Here is a 16,939-nt window from a genome sequence, read left to right on the forward strand (position 1 = left end):
CTAATGCTGATAAAGTAGCTTTAAGTTCTGATAATTTTGATTCTGCATTTTGAAGTTTTGCTGCATAATCTGCCCTAGCACCAACTTCCTTGGACTTCAGTTGGCGTCTTATGGCTTCAGCTGTCTAAGTAATGATTTTTTCATAAATTTATTTATAATATACATGTCTCCTACCTCCAATTAACCAATCTATGAAGATAATATTACCTGAGCTTCCACATCCTGTCTGATCCGTTCATAACGATAAGTCAAGAGGCGAGCATCCTCCAAAGGAGCTCCCACTATCATTGCCCGTAATGGCTCAAAGACCTGTGTAATATAGCAAAAAAGGCTTAAAAGACTAAAACAGAAACAAGAGAAGGTGATATGAGTTATTTTATATAAAAAGATCACCAAAGTAAAACCCATATATTGGTAACTGTCACTATTTTTGAATTTTATGTAACTGCATATAATAAAAATGAAATGCAGAAAGTAGGTCCTACTTGACCAGGTATCAGATAATTTAATCTTTGGTAGAGATATCAAGAACATACCTGTTATCTATTTAATTCAAGAAACAGTTACTACGTGCTTGATATTGCAGACACTCATAAGTGGCTATATTGTATCACCGAAGTAGTTGAGAATAACACTTTAGATGGCAAAGAAGCTAGAATGAAAGTGTGAAATCCCTATGGTACAAAGTCTAATATCCAAATACAGTCACCTGTAGTTGTTAAAACAATATAGAATGAAGAAAATACAGTACGAAGATAAGAAATACTATAACCTGATCTCCAAGAGTGTTGAGAAGATTCTCCCTTTCTTTTTCCATCAAAATGTGAGAAGTACCGAAGTCAAGAGAAGCCCTCGCAAGAGCAAATCCGGAACTTTGATTCTCATTTCCATATTTGCAACAATTTTCTGCTAGTTTTTTTACTGGAAAAAACAAATCAAATTCAGAAATATTATATAAGAAATAGGAATACATTAACTAAAGATGAGAGAGAGAGAGAAAAAAGATTACCTATTTCCATCTGTTTTAAACTAATGGCAATAAAGGCTTCCATGCCCCGCACAATATCCCGCTGAAGATGCTACACAGATGAATAATGTTGGAAGAAAATGTCAGCAGTGTCCGATCAATATCAATTAGAATGACATCTTTTTAACTTCATTTGCAAGAACAAAGAAGGGAAAAAGAAAAGGCATACTAACTGGAAGACCTAGCCATGTTTCGTACGATACCTTTGCTGCTCGAGTAGAACCGTAGAGCATCTGAAGCTTTTGGTGGCATTGAAGTTCAGCTTCATCGACCAGACCAGAATCATGGCCAAAACGCCCGCTAAATTGCTTAAGAACTGCCTGCCGATGATGGAGACTTTAAAGGGTGAGAATTAAGAACTGAAAATTGAAAAGGCCATTGAAAATGAGCTGCCTGCCTGTGGGATGCAGGGGTTGTTGGAATATGTTGTGGTCTCAGCTTTGTGTTAGAGAAATTACCCATTGATGTTGTACATGCTGACCAGTTAGAGAAGAAATATGAGAAAAAATGCAGAAAAGGTGGCAGTTTGGTCATTCTATGGCCACGCCAACCTTAAATTGGCACCAGAAAGGACATGGGAAAGATTCCCAGATTCTTTCCTGTACTCAAGAAATTGAAGAAACCGCACTAATATTTTATCTGAATTGTTTTTATTCAAACTGTGATATGTGATTCACTGACAAACTGATCTAGAAACAAGTCATCAATCCGTCTAAACCGAGGACAAGCCCCGAAAGATCCAATCAGATAAGTAGAACTAAACAGCAGCAGCAGCAGCAGCAAAATCAGCAAAGCAAGAGGACTCAAGATACAAACTTTAAGCAGAAAATATGGAGATCAGTCAACTTCGAGATCCGAGCAGAAGTACCTGCTGCTGCTTGGCTACTTGCTCTCTGAGCCTGCTGGCCTGCTTCCGAATGGTCTCCATCGGACCACCTCTTCCTACTCCTCCTTGAGAAATCCTTCAGATCATGATCCTAACCAATAACAGCAGCAGAATTCAACTCCAATTGGAAAAGGATTCGGGCCCCAGATGCTATAGATCACCCCATCGAAAGTAGAATCGAAAGATCTCTCCCTTTTACAGCGAAGAGGATCGAAGCTTCTCTCTTTCTTAGAGGCTCTGGAGGAGGAGGAGGAAAAGAAGGCCGATAGAGAGAAAAGGGGCAGGGCGGGTGGTGAATTTAGATACTGTCGGAGAGAATTTAGGATGGCGGACAGTAACGGCCAGCGCGGATTCAATGCGGCAAACACCGTGCCGCCTCCTCCGTAGCCGCAAGGCCATTGGATGCCGCGGTGGGGACCAGTGTGGGTCCCATGGAGCGGACCAATCGCCAGCGAGACACGGAGGATGGGCGAGGCGATCTTCGTAGCGCTGGTGGATGCGTCGCGGGCACGCGATGATGCACGTGCGGAGATAATCACGTAACGGGTGGGGTAGAGAGAGAGAGAGAGAGAGAGAGAGAGAGAGAGAGAGAGAGAGAGACTGGAAAGGGATAGGATGGAAAGAAAGAACGGGGAAGGGAATAATAGGACAAAAAGTCGGCGGGTGGCGACGCCAGAAAGTCCGGGGAGGGGAAAAGGTGGGTCCTGGAAAGAGGAGGAGAGAGAGTGAGGTAACGGAAAAATAAATTTGATAACTTATATCTGGCTGAAGTTTTCAAAGAAAACTATATTTTTTTATACCAGTAAAAAATTATTTTTTTCTTAAAATATTCTTAAGTTTATAAATAGAATAATAATTTTTTATTAAAAATATAATTAGTATTTTATATTTTTTTAAGAAAATAAATGCACAACTAAATATAAGTCAATATGGAATGCGACACATTCTTATGGCCAGTCCAAATATGAAAAAAATATTTTTTAAATATCACATATATTCAGATGCTAACTTTTTTGAAACATATTTTATTAAAAACAATTTATGCAAACCAAACAAGTTCTTAGTATCATACCTCACAACATGAGGATTGGAGATTAGTATTTTATGGATGCAATTGATCTGATGATAGTGTTGTTGCTCAATTCATGAATCATTATGCATATTTCCATCTAATATTCTCATTATTCTGCCTGTTTGTTTGTGAGATGCTGTTTTATACATTTATCTAAGAGAAATTGTATGATTAGTTTAATCTTTGCTGAAAAGAGAGAAAACAAGGTTAAGGCGTCAACTTTAGGAGTGCGTCTAGTTATAAAGTATCGGTTCCTTATACTCTCTCAAGGAACCATAGTCATCTATAGGACATGTTATGTTAGAAACTAGGGCTCATCAATACATATATCATTGAATAAAAAATAAAGAGCTATATAACCTTGTTATTGACGTTGATATAAAATATATACCCTGAAAAATTGACTAGACTAATACTGTGAGGACCCGTGCAGGCGTCAATATAGTCTCACATCAGTTATCCGTTGGATAGATCTTACATACTTATACATAATTAAAAAATCTAAATAATACATTCCGACTAATTTTTTGAGGTGAGATTCTAGGTTGTTGTAAATAGTATCAGAGCGACTTGGCCTATAACGTATGTAAACTAGGAGACATTACAGTATGGATCATTGGGGCTAACCATGCGCCGATCGTGGTGCTTGTGATTAGATTTAAACCCTCCTCGAGAACGTCAGGGATTAAACGAGAGGAGTATGTGAAGATCCATGCGGCGTGTGTTTGGTCTTACATCGGTTATTCGCTGGATAGGTTTTGGTACTTATATAGGATTAAGGAACCCAAATAATACCTTCCGACTAGGTTTTTTGAGTGAGGTTATGGATTGCTACAAGTACTCTGTTACAAATACTTTGTCAACTTGGAAACTATGGGGTTGCCTTTTACATTTGGATAGTGTTCCACTCATGAGCTCAACATGTCAATGCAACGAGGTTTGCTGATTTTATAATTTATCCCAACCTGCACCACCATATGAACCATTGGTTTATTTTAGTGCTGAATTCTCCATTAGGTTATCTCATACATCACTTTCATGTTGTAATAACGAGAACTATATTATAAATTAAACAATTCCATAAGATTTAATTAGAGTACCCTCTCAAGGTAATTGGTTAGATGTCATCAACATCAAAGCTAAATTTGCAACATCTGTATGTGATGGGTGTGACGTGTGCTGCATATCCTTCTCATCTAATTAAAAAATTACTCATTTTTTGCTTTCTTTTTAAATGTTTCTAAAATGTGCTTTGCATCATTATCTTGACTTCCATCAATCATATATATCAGATATATTAGGCTAGTGGGAGAAAACAAATGAGTTCTATTAACACTTAGAGATATTTCAGAGCTTAGATTAGATGATTCTCTTGCGAACCCTATTCAAGGCCATCACCAAGATTTCATATATGAAGTGGTGGAAGTCGCTAGGGTAGAGAGGTACAAGTGATTTGGATGGCTGCAATGGCTAATGGGAAGATGGTCTGTGGATCAAAGAAGGATGGAGCTATAACTTATTTTCCAGGATGATTGTGTATGGCACAAGTATAATGGTGAGGCTCTTCCTCTCAAGTTTCTTCAATTAGGACTGAAGTTTACAACAACAAAAAAGAAGTTTTAAAAATAAATTACCAATATATAGAACTCCTCTCCACTTAAGTGCTTGAAAAGCTAACTTTCCCCTCTAAAGGCTGAATTTATAACTTTAAAATTTAATGGTTTGAATGAGTAAATACAATCCGATGACTTAGATTATTTCTTGAGATAAATTATTTCACACTATCATATCATCCTTGCAATAGTGCTTAAGTTTATTTATAACTAGATGTTTGGGATGGTGTTGCAAAAATAGAATGAAATAAAGAGTATACATCTATATCTCTCTCCCTATATATATCTATATATATATATATATATATAGACACGCATAAATAATAATTTTGGAAAAGAAAAAGAAGAAGGTGCACACTTCCATTTATGTTCTTACAAATAAATAAACAATACCATAAAACATCCTATATTCCATAGTTACTTTTTAAATCATTTGGCATAATTTTTCTAAATAAATAGAAATAAAAAATAAAATGGAAAAATATATTTGGTTATTCCTATTTTCATTTTTTAAAATAATTTTTAAATAACTCTTTTATCCCCTCCAACTGACTCTCGATATTGGCACCACTTTTCTGCCTTCTGAAGGCCTTCGCCACTCTTCTCTTCCTCCCATCATTGTGCGCCTGTCGAGTGACTTTCTCCACCATCTCATCGTCGTCCTCCACAATCCCACCATCTCTTCCATCTGTTCATTCGTTGGTTCTCGACATTCTTCCACCGTCATCTGTTCATTTATTCATTTTCGATATCCGTTTGTTTGGTCTCGATATTCACTTTTCGTCGTCAGTTGTCTGGTCGTTCATTTTTGGTATCCATCCATTCAATTATTTTCTCAAAAGTGGAGTTCGTTTGTTTTCAATATCCATCAGTATGATCGAGCATACTTCCATTCGAGTGGCTCCCATCGCATTATCCCTGGTTATCCCCCTCCCCTACTCTCCACTCTCTTAAGTGCTTGCTTGGTTCTATACTTTCATCTTCTACCACCGTCTTTAGTTATTTTAGAATCGATTATTTTGTTATAAAAAAAACAAATATGTTTTTGATTATAATAAATCTGAAAAAAAATGTTTCTTTTATTTTTTCTGAAAAAATAAAGAAAAACGGATACAAAAGCAGCCTAAAATTGGCGATTTTAATCCACCCAAAATAATTGGTGAGTCCAGAAATAATTCATCATCCTCTTTAGGACTGGTGATATATACTATGACGTTGTCGGCAATCCAAAGCCCTCTGGTCTCTCCCATGGCAGCGCTCCCTTTCCCGTCCCCTCCTCATCCCCTCCTCCACCTCTCAAGCCCTAACCGTAGATCTCCCTCCCTTTGGCGCCGGAGCCCGAGCGTCGCCTCCTTTAACCAAATACCCCCTTCCTCCTCCTCGACCTCCTTCCCTCGCCTGTCTGGCGGCCACACCAGCCCAGCGCCGTCACCCTCTCCATTCCCATCCCTCGCTGAAACCCTCAGACGGCACTCTGCTTTGCTCGTCCACCTGGCCGCCTTCGCCGTCTACCTCGTTGGTTTCGGTGCCCGCGCCTGTGCCATCGGTTCTGCTCAAATTCTTCCCCCCACCGCTGCCACCGCCTCAGGTATGTGGCGTTTCCCTCTGTATCACGAGGCGATGACAGTTGAGGCAAAAAAATCTTACCTTTTGTTTTCCATTGTTCAAGAATAAATGATTCTGGGATAAAAAATATCACCTTTCGTTTTTCCTCTATTCAGATCTCTGTTGAGTTGAACATCTTACTTATTGACTGCTGTAGGAGTTATTTTTCATAATTTTTATTTCAAGGTTTTATTTTGGAGTTCTAGTTTGCCCGAAATTATGTTGGTACTGTTGGATTGCATACGGATATCAAAGTTATGAACTTTTCTCTGTATCAGAAGCAGTGATACTGGGAAAAAAACCCACCTTTGGTTTGTCCTTTCTATCATCTCGGTGTTTAGTTGACACCAATTCATGTAACATACAAGAGATTTTTTTTAAAAAAAAAGATAGAAATACTTTATAAATGCTTCATTGATTTTATTTTTCTTGTTTGCTGGGAATGATGTTGGTGCTTCTGGATTTTCAATGGTGCCAAATCCATTAACTTGAAGGGAGTCATGCAGTGGAGAGCTCTGATACAACTGCTGAAAGAGTGGAGGATGAGGAGTTAAGGGCTGCACTTGAGAGTTGGAAGTCAAAGACATATGCTCTTACTGTCCCTTTAAGGATCGTTGCCCTTCGTGGATCCATACCACCCTCGTGGATTAAGGTTGGTGCCTCATTATGATCTCGAAAAGAAAATTGAAGGAGAATTTAAATCCTTTGCTCAATCTGGCCTTGTTGTATGGCCTTTGGCATTTTATTTGTTGATTTATTAGTTTGTTTGCTTATGATTGGGATTATTCTAAATTTTGAAATGTTTCTGGTCCAAAAGGAATTAATGCTGTTATGGAGATGGAGATGATCAAGTTCTTTAGAGTGAAACAACATCCTTCAAATTTTATACTTGCATTCATATGTAGATACCATTCTGCACACTACTCCCTTTTTTTTTTTTTAATGTACTACATAATAAGTGCTTGTCATCTGAAACCTTTCTGGAGGAACTTTTTTCCATTGTCATATTGATGCAGGAGAACAGAGCTCAAGTTAGCTTCAGCTCACAAATCTAGTTGTAGGCCAATCTTTCAATTGTCAAGCATAAATGATTTACCCTTTGGTTTTCACTTGCATCTATTTCTCTGATTTAATGTTGTCAATACATTGTTGTAAGTCTGGTTATCGTATTGTTTTCAGCAATTCATGCTGTTCTTTCTTATATTTTTTGTATAATATAGGAGTTCATTCAAGCTCAAGGAAGAAGGTTGAAATTAATCCCAGAGTTCCGAGGAAGTCTTGAGTCCATTTTCTCTGACTTGTCCTCGGCTTCGAAGAAAGGTTCTCTGCAGCCTAAGTCTGCCATGGCAGCTGATATAGTTTCTGTCGGTGATTCTTGGCTCAGCCATGCCATTATTGGAGGTTTAATAGAACCCATGAAAGCTGTAGAACGGGAAGATTGGTTTAAAGTTTTAGGCAACAAATGGAAGGTGAGAACCTGGTACTTGTAATCCATACATCATTGATCCTTATCGTTTATTTGGGTTTGCTCCCATACCCACAAACATAAATATTGAAAAGATAAGCATTTGCACATAAAATTGTTTAAGTAATGTATGGTAAATCATGAAGTTGATCAGTGTATACACTTATGCCTATTGAGTTATTTTTGTCATTACCCAGTTATGGTCGTGGCAATTTGAGGTCTTGAAGGGGCAGACTGGGGACAGACCCAATAGGGGACAGTTATGTGTACTTCCCCAGGACTTGAACTTGACTGAAGCCCTTTACTATTGCGTCAAGCAATGGCCCCACTATTGAGTTATTTTTGCATTCTAAAGAATTCTAAATTTCTATTTTTAGGAGTGAAGAAATCTATTTTTTTTGAGGGAAAGGGAGTGAGACCCATCCACACTATAATTACCTAGGTCGAGTAATTGGGAATGCACCATCCAAGATTCAAGTGCAGAACCTTTGGTTGCTAAGCAGAGCAGTGTGGCCACCGGGGCAAGCCCAGTTCACTACAAGTGAATTGATTTAGCAAATATTCTACAAAAACAGTTTCTATGTCTAAACTATTTTTAGAGTTTGAAAGACTGGTTAGTGTTCGTGTAAGCTATGACCTGTTAATATGAATTAACTGCTCTGTCATATGCTCTCTCTCTCTCTCTCTCACTCACTCACATAAATTGGGTTCCAGCATGCCTTGTAACTGATGTATCATACCTATTGTCCTCTTCTATCCTTTTTGGGCTTTGATTATCATTATCAAACTTGCAGCAGTGTTTGTAGGAATGCCAAGTGTTCGTAAAAGTCCAATTGTTTGCTCAGGCTTTGCACCATAGTTGACTTTCCGGGTGCTCAGTATGAATTGTGATTGGCTTCTGGTCTTTTGTATCAAAATTACTGGTATAGTTTTATCAAAGTCTCTCAGGTATATCTATGCAGGAACAATAAGGGAGAATTAGATTCTAATGGCTACGTATGGGGGATTCCTTATCGTTGGGGAACCATGCTTATAGCATACAAGAAGAACAAATTCAGAAAGCACAATCTGAGGCCAATAGAGGTAACTTTCTTTCTTGTGTACTCCTGTCCAGTATTGTGATTAATCCATCAGCAAAAGAAATCAATTCAAATGATTCACTTTCTACTCCTGGACGTCATTACAAATTTTGAAACTTAGGCTGCTTTTATTCTGAATTCTGATGTCCGTATGATTCTTAATCATTCAAAGAAAATTTGAATCTAGACTATTGCTATGCTCTCTCTCTCTCTCTCTCTCTCTCATGCATGTCTGTAAGTTCAAACTGAGGCTATTGTGCATATGCCTATGTTGTATGTTCTAAACTAGTTCTAAACTAGGAACAGTTTAATCATTGCAGGACTGGGGGGATTTATGGAGGCCTGAACTTGCTGGAAAAATTTCAATGGTTGATTCTCCTAGAGAGGTTGTTGGTGCAGTTTTGAAACATATGGGGGCGTCTTACAATACAAAGGATATTGAATCACAGGTTGTTGGTGGGAGAGAAGCTGTCCTGCATAATCTGACAATGCTTCAAAGGCAGGTACAAAGAAGATGGTTTCAGGTTGTTGGGCGTCTTACAATACAAAGAACGGATTCCCAATTCTATTTCAAATTAGTGGCTTTATGGTGTGAATGTGTACTAAGGGTTAAAGCTCACTTTGATTTTGTAATGCCTTTGCTGCATGTTCTTAAATTTCACCTGGAATAATTTACACTTACATTACTCAATCTTTTACTGATAATTGATTAATGGTCACATCATATATTGGAAGTAAAGGCAACAATTACTATTTTGAATAGGCATGCTGAATTTATGATGCCTGCTTCTGACTAAATGCTGAGACTCTGATTGCATTCTGCAGGTACGACTGTTTGACAGTGTGCACTACCTAAAGGCATTTGGGGCAGGAAATGTCTGGGTTGCTGTAGGATGGAGTAGTGATGTTATTCCTTCTGCCAAGCGCATGTCCAATGTTGCAGTGGTTGTTCCCAAGTCTGGGACAAGTCTATGGGCCGACTTATGGGTATGGTCTTGGTTCTCTTTAACTCTCTTCTTATGCTTGTAATTTACTGTTCATAAGTTCCCCTTATCATAGCTTCCAACTGTTCATCGTCTAATGCACTGGTTGGCCTTTGCGTACTTTGCCATGCTGACATAATACCTATTGATTCTTGCTTAAGAACCAGTATACATATACATGTACATATATATGTATGTATATATGTATGTATGTATACCATGCTAACTGCCTCCATTAAGGAGGTTCCGAAAATCCTTTATTAGTTAATATTTAACCCCTTTCAGGCAATACCCTATGCGGCGAGATTTGCAACAGATCAAATTGGAGGCAGAGTCAGAAGTCCATCTCCGCTAGTAAATCAGTGGCTAGAGTTCTGCTTACAGACTGCAAGAGGACTGCCTTTCCAGCAGGAAGTTGTCCCAGGAGCATCTCCATTCGTTCTTGAGCATCCTCCACTTGAAGGATCTCAAGAACTTGGAAAGGGAAAACCAAAACTTGATACAAATCTCATTGAAGGAATACCTCCACCTGATATATTAATGAAATGTGAATTTTTAGAGCCGTTATCGGAGAAGGCAGTGGAAGACCACCAGTGGTTGATATCTAGTATGCAGAAACAAGGTGCTGATTGGATCAGAAGCATGCTTTATCATGTCAGATCAATCTTTAATCCACAAACAAGGTGTTGACAACTCTGCAGGGATTTTAGGCTCTTAATTCTTAGATCTTCCATTCTATGAAAATATTAGTGCGTAAAAATAGAATTCAACTACTTTGCCATTATAAAAATCTTTTTTCTGTTTAAAATTATTGGACTAGTTCATGTGTCTAAGTACAGCTTTTTGGGTCATTTGTAACTGCTCATTTCATCATTATGCATTACTTTGACCAACTTGTAATCTTTTTTCTTTTCTTTTTTTTAAAAAAAGACCATTGTAGATTGGCTAGCTTATGTGCTAAAGTCAATCAGGTGCCACTGTCAAGGACAGGGTCCCTCCCTCTCGCTCTCTCTCTCTCTCTCTCTCTCTCTCTCTCTCGCGGAGAGAGAGGAAGAGGGAAGTGTTGCCGTAGGAATAGGGATGTTGATCATGCTTATGTCTCACTAAATAGTAAACACTGCTTGGATTATTCAGAGGATGCATTCTAGTTAATTGTGCATCTCATGCATGGCTTTCAGAGTTGTTAAGAGAGATGAGTTAAATGGAGTCAAGAAGGCTATCATATATCTGTTACAACATAGAGCCAAACAGAAGTCTCACTGGTCTATGCTGCTTAACAGTTTGATGTAGCCTAGGCAGTTCCATTTTCAGATGAAAACATGAAAACAGGAACCTTGGGCACTAGCAACACTGATGAAAAAAGAAAAAAAGAGCTTGCTGAGAGGTTGGAAGCTAGAAAGTTAAAAGAGAATGAGTGATTTCTACTGTAAGAATGGCCGAATACCATTGAAATCTTATGGCAACCACTAGAGACCAGCAGTTCTCTTCTATAATCTTCAACTCACTTCCCTCATAAGAATGGCTGAATATAATTGAAAGGTCAAATGATCAAGTTCTATTCAAGTACTAAAGACAAGCTGTTGTTTTTTATGATTAAGAAATGTTAATCAGAATAGTTGAAATGATTTACATAGGATCAGCTAAGAAAATGGAACTCTATTTAAATTATATATCATCTATCTATTGGTAGCAGAAAAAATATATCATCTATCGATTTCTTTAGGGGGTTTTGCAGAAACAACAACAAACTGGAACATAGAAGACCTATGCGTGTGTGTAAGAAATGGTTTCCTAGCAACAAAAAGACTACAAAGATAACATCCAATAACTTTGACTTCAAATCCGTTTTAAAGGTACTATCTCGGTTTGCCAGCCTTTAGTCCTCTCCTCTTTACCAAGTCTCCAAGCTTAAGCACAAATCTAAAGGCACACCCTAATCATCCCTTGCCTCCATGCACATTGAGTGCCATGAGAAATTCAGAAGTCAGCTTATAACTTTTTAGTTCCATAGGTGTAAACTCCTAAGGTTCCCTCAACTAGTTTTGAAGCCAACTTTCCCCAACAGAACAATTTATAGGAACAACAACATCTATGGCCAGCAGAATAAATAAATAATGTGAAGTGGTGCATGGGAGAAAGTAGAAAAAAAATATAATCTGGTAATGATTCAAGTAATTAAACGTATGAACCATACTTAATTTCAACAAGGGAATGCTTCATCTACAATAATTGATTTGGGCACACTGAAACCCAAAAGTGCTTCATCTGTATGAACTCATCTTATTAAAACCAGTGAAATCCCTGCCTTCTAGATTCAGTTATGTTGTTTCATCCTCGAACCAAATGGCCTTCCGCTGCAGCAATAAAATGCACCAAAAGTAAGTTTCAAAACTTACACTCATGTTAATGGCCTTTTCTAGTCTTGAGCATCTTTGAGCTTTGTGTTGAAAATAATGAAAAATTTTCACCACCTTCTAAACAGACCCCTGCTCAACAGGATCAGACTCAATCTGAGAGTCATGGAATTGACCTTCTTCCCTTCCATTTCCTGTAAGACCATCATGTGGTGCCAGAAGATTCTTGACACTCTCCAAAACATAAGATTCTGTTAATTTCCAGAATGCATCTGCATTGCTTCCTTGAAGACCTATCCAAAACACTCTACCTTTTCTCTTTACTCTACAAGCTAGGGACTTTGCTTGCACTGCCTTTACAATTCTTTCAACATCTTCACGATTTTCTCCTTTCATCTTGAGCAAAATATCACCTGAGGATGTTCTGAATCCCCCATACATGTACCAGTATGCTAAAACTCGTGCTGACAACCATCTGTGGATAAGCTTTGGAATCATGGGTCGTCCTTTAAGACAGAACTGATCACCGAAAAAACCAAAATAAGAGTGTAAGATAGTAGAAAATCGATATGGTATCTCATGATCATCCTCAGCTAACCTGCTCGATTGAGTCAACCACTCGTAAAATCTTTCATGAATGTGCGTCCTCAAAGCGGAATGGACACCGGAACTTTCATCAAACTCAAAATGGATTGCATGATTCCTTCTCTTCTCATCTGATTCCATCCGTATGCCGCCTAGCAGCAAGCCAATCAGAATCTCACGTTGTTCCTGATCAAGTTTCATACTCACAGTTCTTCTGACTACCTTCCTGTTCTGGCTAAGAACATAATGAAGCTTTTCAAGAGATTGAGGTTCAACATCATATTTCTTTTGACGCATTATATCATGTATCTTTGCAGCCTTAACATGATCTTCTACGGCAAGAAACCCTCTTAAAATGGTGTTGCAGGAGCGGGCATTGGTACCAATTGTCCCATTCTCATGCATTTCATTAAAAATCTCCTCGGCCTTCTCAAGGTTACCAACCGTTACCAAAGATTCCAAGTATATATTGTAGAGGGTCCGATTCGGACTGCATAGCGCGAGGCATCTTGAGAATGTAAGTTCCAATTTGTCATGCATGCCCAAATGGAGGTACATGCGCATCAAATCGAGATAGGCAGGCATGAGAGGCTTCATGCCACTTTCAATGAAATCATCTATCAATTCTTCCGCAGTTTCAACTTCTCGAGCATTCGACATGACCTCAATTATCTTATGATATGCGGCAACACTTACGGGTATTTTCTGCTCCTTCATCCCTTTGTATATCTCCAGTGATTTCATTGGCTCATTGGCCTTCGCATAAAGATGCATTCGATAAACAAAGGCTTGCGAAGGGAGACTGCAACCGGACTCTAAAAGCTTGAGCCATGTTCTCTCTGTTCCTTTTACATCTCCTTCCTTGGAGCAAGCTCTCATGATGGAGAGTAAAACATCCTTGCTCTCCTCGACTTTGGCATGCCTCATCTCTTCCCTCAGAGCAGCAATTCTTTCTCTATCTATAACATCTTGATAGCTGTGGAGCCATATTAGTCCAGCATAGATATCCTTATGAACCTCAAGATCAGATGTCACCATATTATGGAAGATGAATTCAGCCTGCTTGAGATAATGCTTTGACGACCCTCCTGTCTTACGGACAAGTGCTCGAAAGAGAGAGTTGTGCAAGCTGAGCCTCGGCCTGTAACCACCTAACTGAATCATCTTATTGTAGATTGCACACGCCTCCTCAAGGCAGCCTTCTGCAGGTGCACTGAGATAAGCAACAGTCAGAATATGAAATGTGGACTCACTGGGGATGCGACCTTGATTGATTATGGCATCAAACATCTCGCGGCATTTTGTGAATTTCCGATCCTTTCCCAGGTAATCAGCTAGCTTCGTCGCCAGAGCGAAATCGAACCGGAACCAGTGCCTCTGGGCCATCCATTTGTATACCTGAAATCAACCAGCCATCCATTCAGACAGCTGAAAACTAAACAATTCAATCCTCTTCTGCTAAAGAGAAGAAAAGCTAACTTAGTGCACAAGATCCCCATTGGGCCACACAAAACAAACAATGGAGGTGAGCGAAATGAAATTTCGACAAGAGGCTGAGACATGCGGAAGTGTGCAGGTGAGTTCGAAAAGGATCCAGACTCCAGAGGCATGGGGCCGCACATTTACAAATTTGAAATCAAACAGCTCTCCAACCTGAAAGCTGATGAATCTCTGAACAAAAAAAAAAAAAAAAACAGTTTGATGCATCAAATTTCCATTAGGCCTCATGCATTAACTGCAGATGGGGACAGGAACGAAATTTTGAGAAGAATAGGAGGATGAAAGAAGTGATGTACTTGAAGTGGAGCAAACAAGTGAACCTGAAGCAGAGACTTCGTTCAGACAGCTAAAATTAAACAATTCAATTCTCTTTGGAGGCTCAATCATGTGCTGCCGAGGTGGGGGAAAAAACACAAATTTTGAGAAGAAAAGGAGTATGAAACAAGAGAACTCTGTACGGTGAGGCAAACAAACGAACAGTTAGGGGGCAAAAGATTGATCCAGCAAAACAGAGCGCGGCGCACAGAATCTGGAACTACTACCGACCCGGAAACTGGCTTCATTATCTCGGCTCCGCATGAAGTGGAGGACGATGTAGGTGGCGTCCTCCTGTGTGATCCACTTGCGCTGCGCGTTGAGGATTCTGACGCATGTGGAGTTCTTGTGGGAAGGCAGCTCCTTGCAAAGCCACGCAATCCTGGCCCTCCTCCACTGCTCCGGGAGCTCCTCCAGCTCCCTCACTTCGACGGTGGGAGAGGGAAGGGACCTCATGTCCCTCTCTGCTGTCCCATCCGAGAGCGGCTGAACCAAAGGCCTTCCCGCGTCTTCCGACTCCATCTCCCCCTCGTCCCCTTCCCCTTCCTCTCGTCGCGAGGGCTCCACGGCGACCAAGGAAGCCCTTTTAGGTGAGGGAAGGCGGCGGCGAAGGGGGAGGAGAGATGGGGCGTTTGAGAAGAGGGCGCCGCAATGGAGGAGGCGGGGAGGGGAAGGGAGGGGGAGGGAGTGTCGGAGAGCGGCGAGAGAGGTCGAGGCGGTCGGGTGGTAGCGGCAGCGGAGGGAGAGGCCGGCGGGAAGCGCGGCCGTGGAACAGAGCTCCGGGCTTAGTGGGAGGAGCATCGCTTCTTGCTTCCCTCTTTTTCCACCCAACGGGCAACGGCGAGCGGACGGTTACTATTAAACAACTAGGAGCTTAGGATATATTTTTCTAAAAAATATATTAAATTATGATTATGATATATATATATATAAGGATGATTTTTATTTTTTTTGGATAGGATGGATTGCCAAATATATTCAAGAGAATGAGGGTGGAAAATTCATCAAAATTGAAATGAGGACGATCAATCTTGTACTCCATGGATATGGTGAAACTTTTAGTAATGCATAGGGTGAAACCTTGAGTAACTGCTTATTGTTTAATAACTAATCTCAATAAATAAAAAAAATACATAAACATTTTTCAATTACTTATGAAAAATTTATAATTAATAAATTTATGGGTAATTCATAAATCATTGAAAGGTTTTGGAGGTTTTTGGATTGATTACTAAACAATTAAGAGTCATCTAGCTAATTAAAAAATTAAAATAATTCAAATTTTTTTTATTAATTGAAAGAATATTGTTACTATGCTGGTCCTTGTTTATGTGAATGATTGGTTGCACTGGGATATGCAACTTTCCTTCTACAAAAATGCACTCTTCTTCTAAAAAGCATATCTATATTTACTCTTGAATAAAAAAGAGAGAAAGGAGAACTGCATGAACAAAAACAGAAAATATATCCATCAAATCTCCTACTTGTAATCATGATTGATAGGATATAACCATTCATAAAATGTTCTTTCCACCCCCGGTTTCTTTTTCACAGCTCATATGCCGCTTATATAACTCCTAAATTAGCTTTAAACATTTCAATTGTTTGAAACGATAGATTAATGGGTAAATATCATCAACTTTAACGTACGTTTGTTATTTATACATAAATATAATGAAATACCTTCAAATCATTCAAACATCCATTAAACTTACCATAGGAGAGTTTTTAAACCACAATACTAGAAAGGGTTTCCTATAGCAAGAAATTTTGGATCTCTTTGCTTCACTCATTGACATAATTATCATGCCTTTATTCCATGTATAAGGTCTGGCCATTAAAAAAATAGATAAGACCGAAAGGTTTTTATAGATCTTTTACTTGGGGTGATTCTATCTATTATTCCATGCTGTGGTGGAGACTCATTGTTTGGCAATGGAGACGAGACCCTCTACATTTTTGTGGTTTGTTGAATGGTCTATGTTAAGGGTTACCATGTGTAGGAAGACAATTCTTCCAATTTTAAGATCACAACAAGTAAGAGGATTTCCATCTTTGATTGGAGGGTACGTTAGTGACCCTGCATTGGATTCTTTTATTTTTCAGAATTTGGGTCTATTGACAAGATCCACAATGCGACACTAATAGGTCCATTCGGCTAGAAATAACCCCATTTCATCATCATCTAGTACTCTAAATGCCAAGCAAACTCTTACTAGTTTTAGCAAATGTTGATTGAAGCTATGTCTTAATCATTGAAGAATTTAATGATATGATATAAGACAAAGTTGATTTAAGACCTATAATCAAACTTCTTGACTAATTTTTATAATTTTATATTTTAATTTTTTGAAAATTTAAATCTTTTTAATCAAAAAAGAGACTTAATTTATATTTTGAAAAACAAACCTCACTAGTATAAATAAAGACTCAACCTCATGCCATAGTTTTATAT

At 38.9% G+C, this 16,939-nt stretch overlaps 3 protein-coding genes across 6 annotated transcripts in view; 1 reads left to right on the forward strand and 2 right to left on the reverse strand.

Moving 5' to 3' along the window:
* LOC103716668 (SH3 domain-containing protein 2-like) overlaps positions 1 to 2,241 on the reverse strand; it is an 11,800-nt gene extending 9,559 nt beyond the window's left edge. The window contains exons 1-6 of one of the 2 annotated variants that reach the window (XM_039126947.1): positions 1,896 to 2,241; positions 1,231 to 1,347; positions 1,010 to 1,079; positions 773 to 921; positions 208 to 309; positions 1 to 124 (exon numbers count right to left, since the gene is read on the reverse strand). The exon at positions 1 to 124 is cut by the window's left edge and continues 77 nt beyond it. In XM_039126947.1, the coding sequence (XP_038982875.1) occupies positions 1 to 124; positions 208 to 309; positions 773 to 921; positions 1,010 to 1,079; positions 1,231 to 1,347; positions 1,896 to 1,955 (622 nt within the window). In that variant the 5' untranslated portion in view covers positions 1,956 to 2,241. The remainder of the gene's footprint in view (positions 125 to 207; positions 310 to 772; positions 922 to 1,009; positions 1,080 to 1,230; positions 1,348 to 1,895) is intronic. The other variant, XM_039126946.1, reaches the window with a different exon arrangement.
* Positions 2,242 to 5,709: 3,468 nt separating this feature from the next.
* LOC103716646 lies at positions 5,710 to 10,679 on the forward strand. Of its 3 annotated transcripts, none has more exons than XM_039126945.1 (7): positions 5,710 to 6,186; positions 6,710 to 6,855; positions 7,424 to 7,672; positions 8,617 to 8,751; positions 9,068 to 9,250; positions 9,573 to 9,734; positions 9,995 to 10,679. In XM_039126945.1, exons 1-7 carry the CDS (start codon positions 5,808 to 5,810, stop codon positions 10,418 to 10,420), a joined length of 1,680 nt encoding a protein of 559 aa, XP_038982873.1. In that variant the 5' UTR covers positions 5,710 to 5,807; the 3' UTR covers positions 10,421 to 10,679. The 3 variants fall into 3 exon arrangements, with proteins under 3 accessions (XP_038982873.1, XP_038982872.1, XP_008802953.2); XM_039126944.1 differs by having other exon boundaries at positions 5,711 to 6,186; positions 6,698 to 6,855; XM_008804731.4 differs by having other exon boundaries at positions 5,739 to 6,186; positions 6,698 to 6,855; positions 10,016 to 10,679.
* A 1,190-nt stretch (positions 10,680 to 11,869) lies between these two features.
* LOC103716647 (pentatricopeptide repeat-containing protein OTP51, chloroplastic) lies at positions 11,870 to 15,372 on the reverse strand. Its single transcript, XM_008804732.4, has 2 exons — positions 14,716 to 15,372; positions 11,870 to 14,067 (listed from the first exon to the last, which is right to left on the reverse strand). Exons 1-2 carry the CDS (start codon positions 15,283 to 15,285, stop codon positions 12,205 to 12,207), a joined length of 2,433 nt encoding a protein of 810 aa, XP_008802954.2. The 5' UTR covers positions 15,286 to 15,372; the 3' UTR covers positions 11,870 to 12,204.
* Positions 15,373 to 16,939: the final 1,567 nt, after the last annotated feature.

This window comes from Phoenix dactylifera, chromosome 5 (assembly GCF_009389715.1).
Source record: "Phoenix dactylifera cultivar Barhee BC4 chromosome 5, palm_55x_up_171113_PBpolish2nd_filt_p, whole genome shotgun sequence".
Taxonomy (NCBI): Eukaryota; Viridiplantae; Streptophyta; class Magnoliopsida; order Arecales; family Arecaceae; genus Phoenix; species Phoenix dactylifera.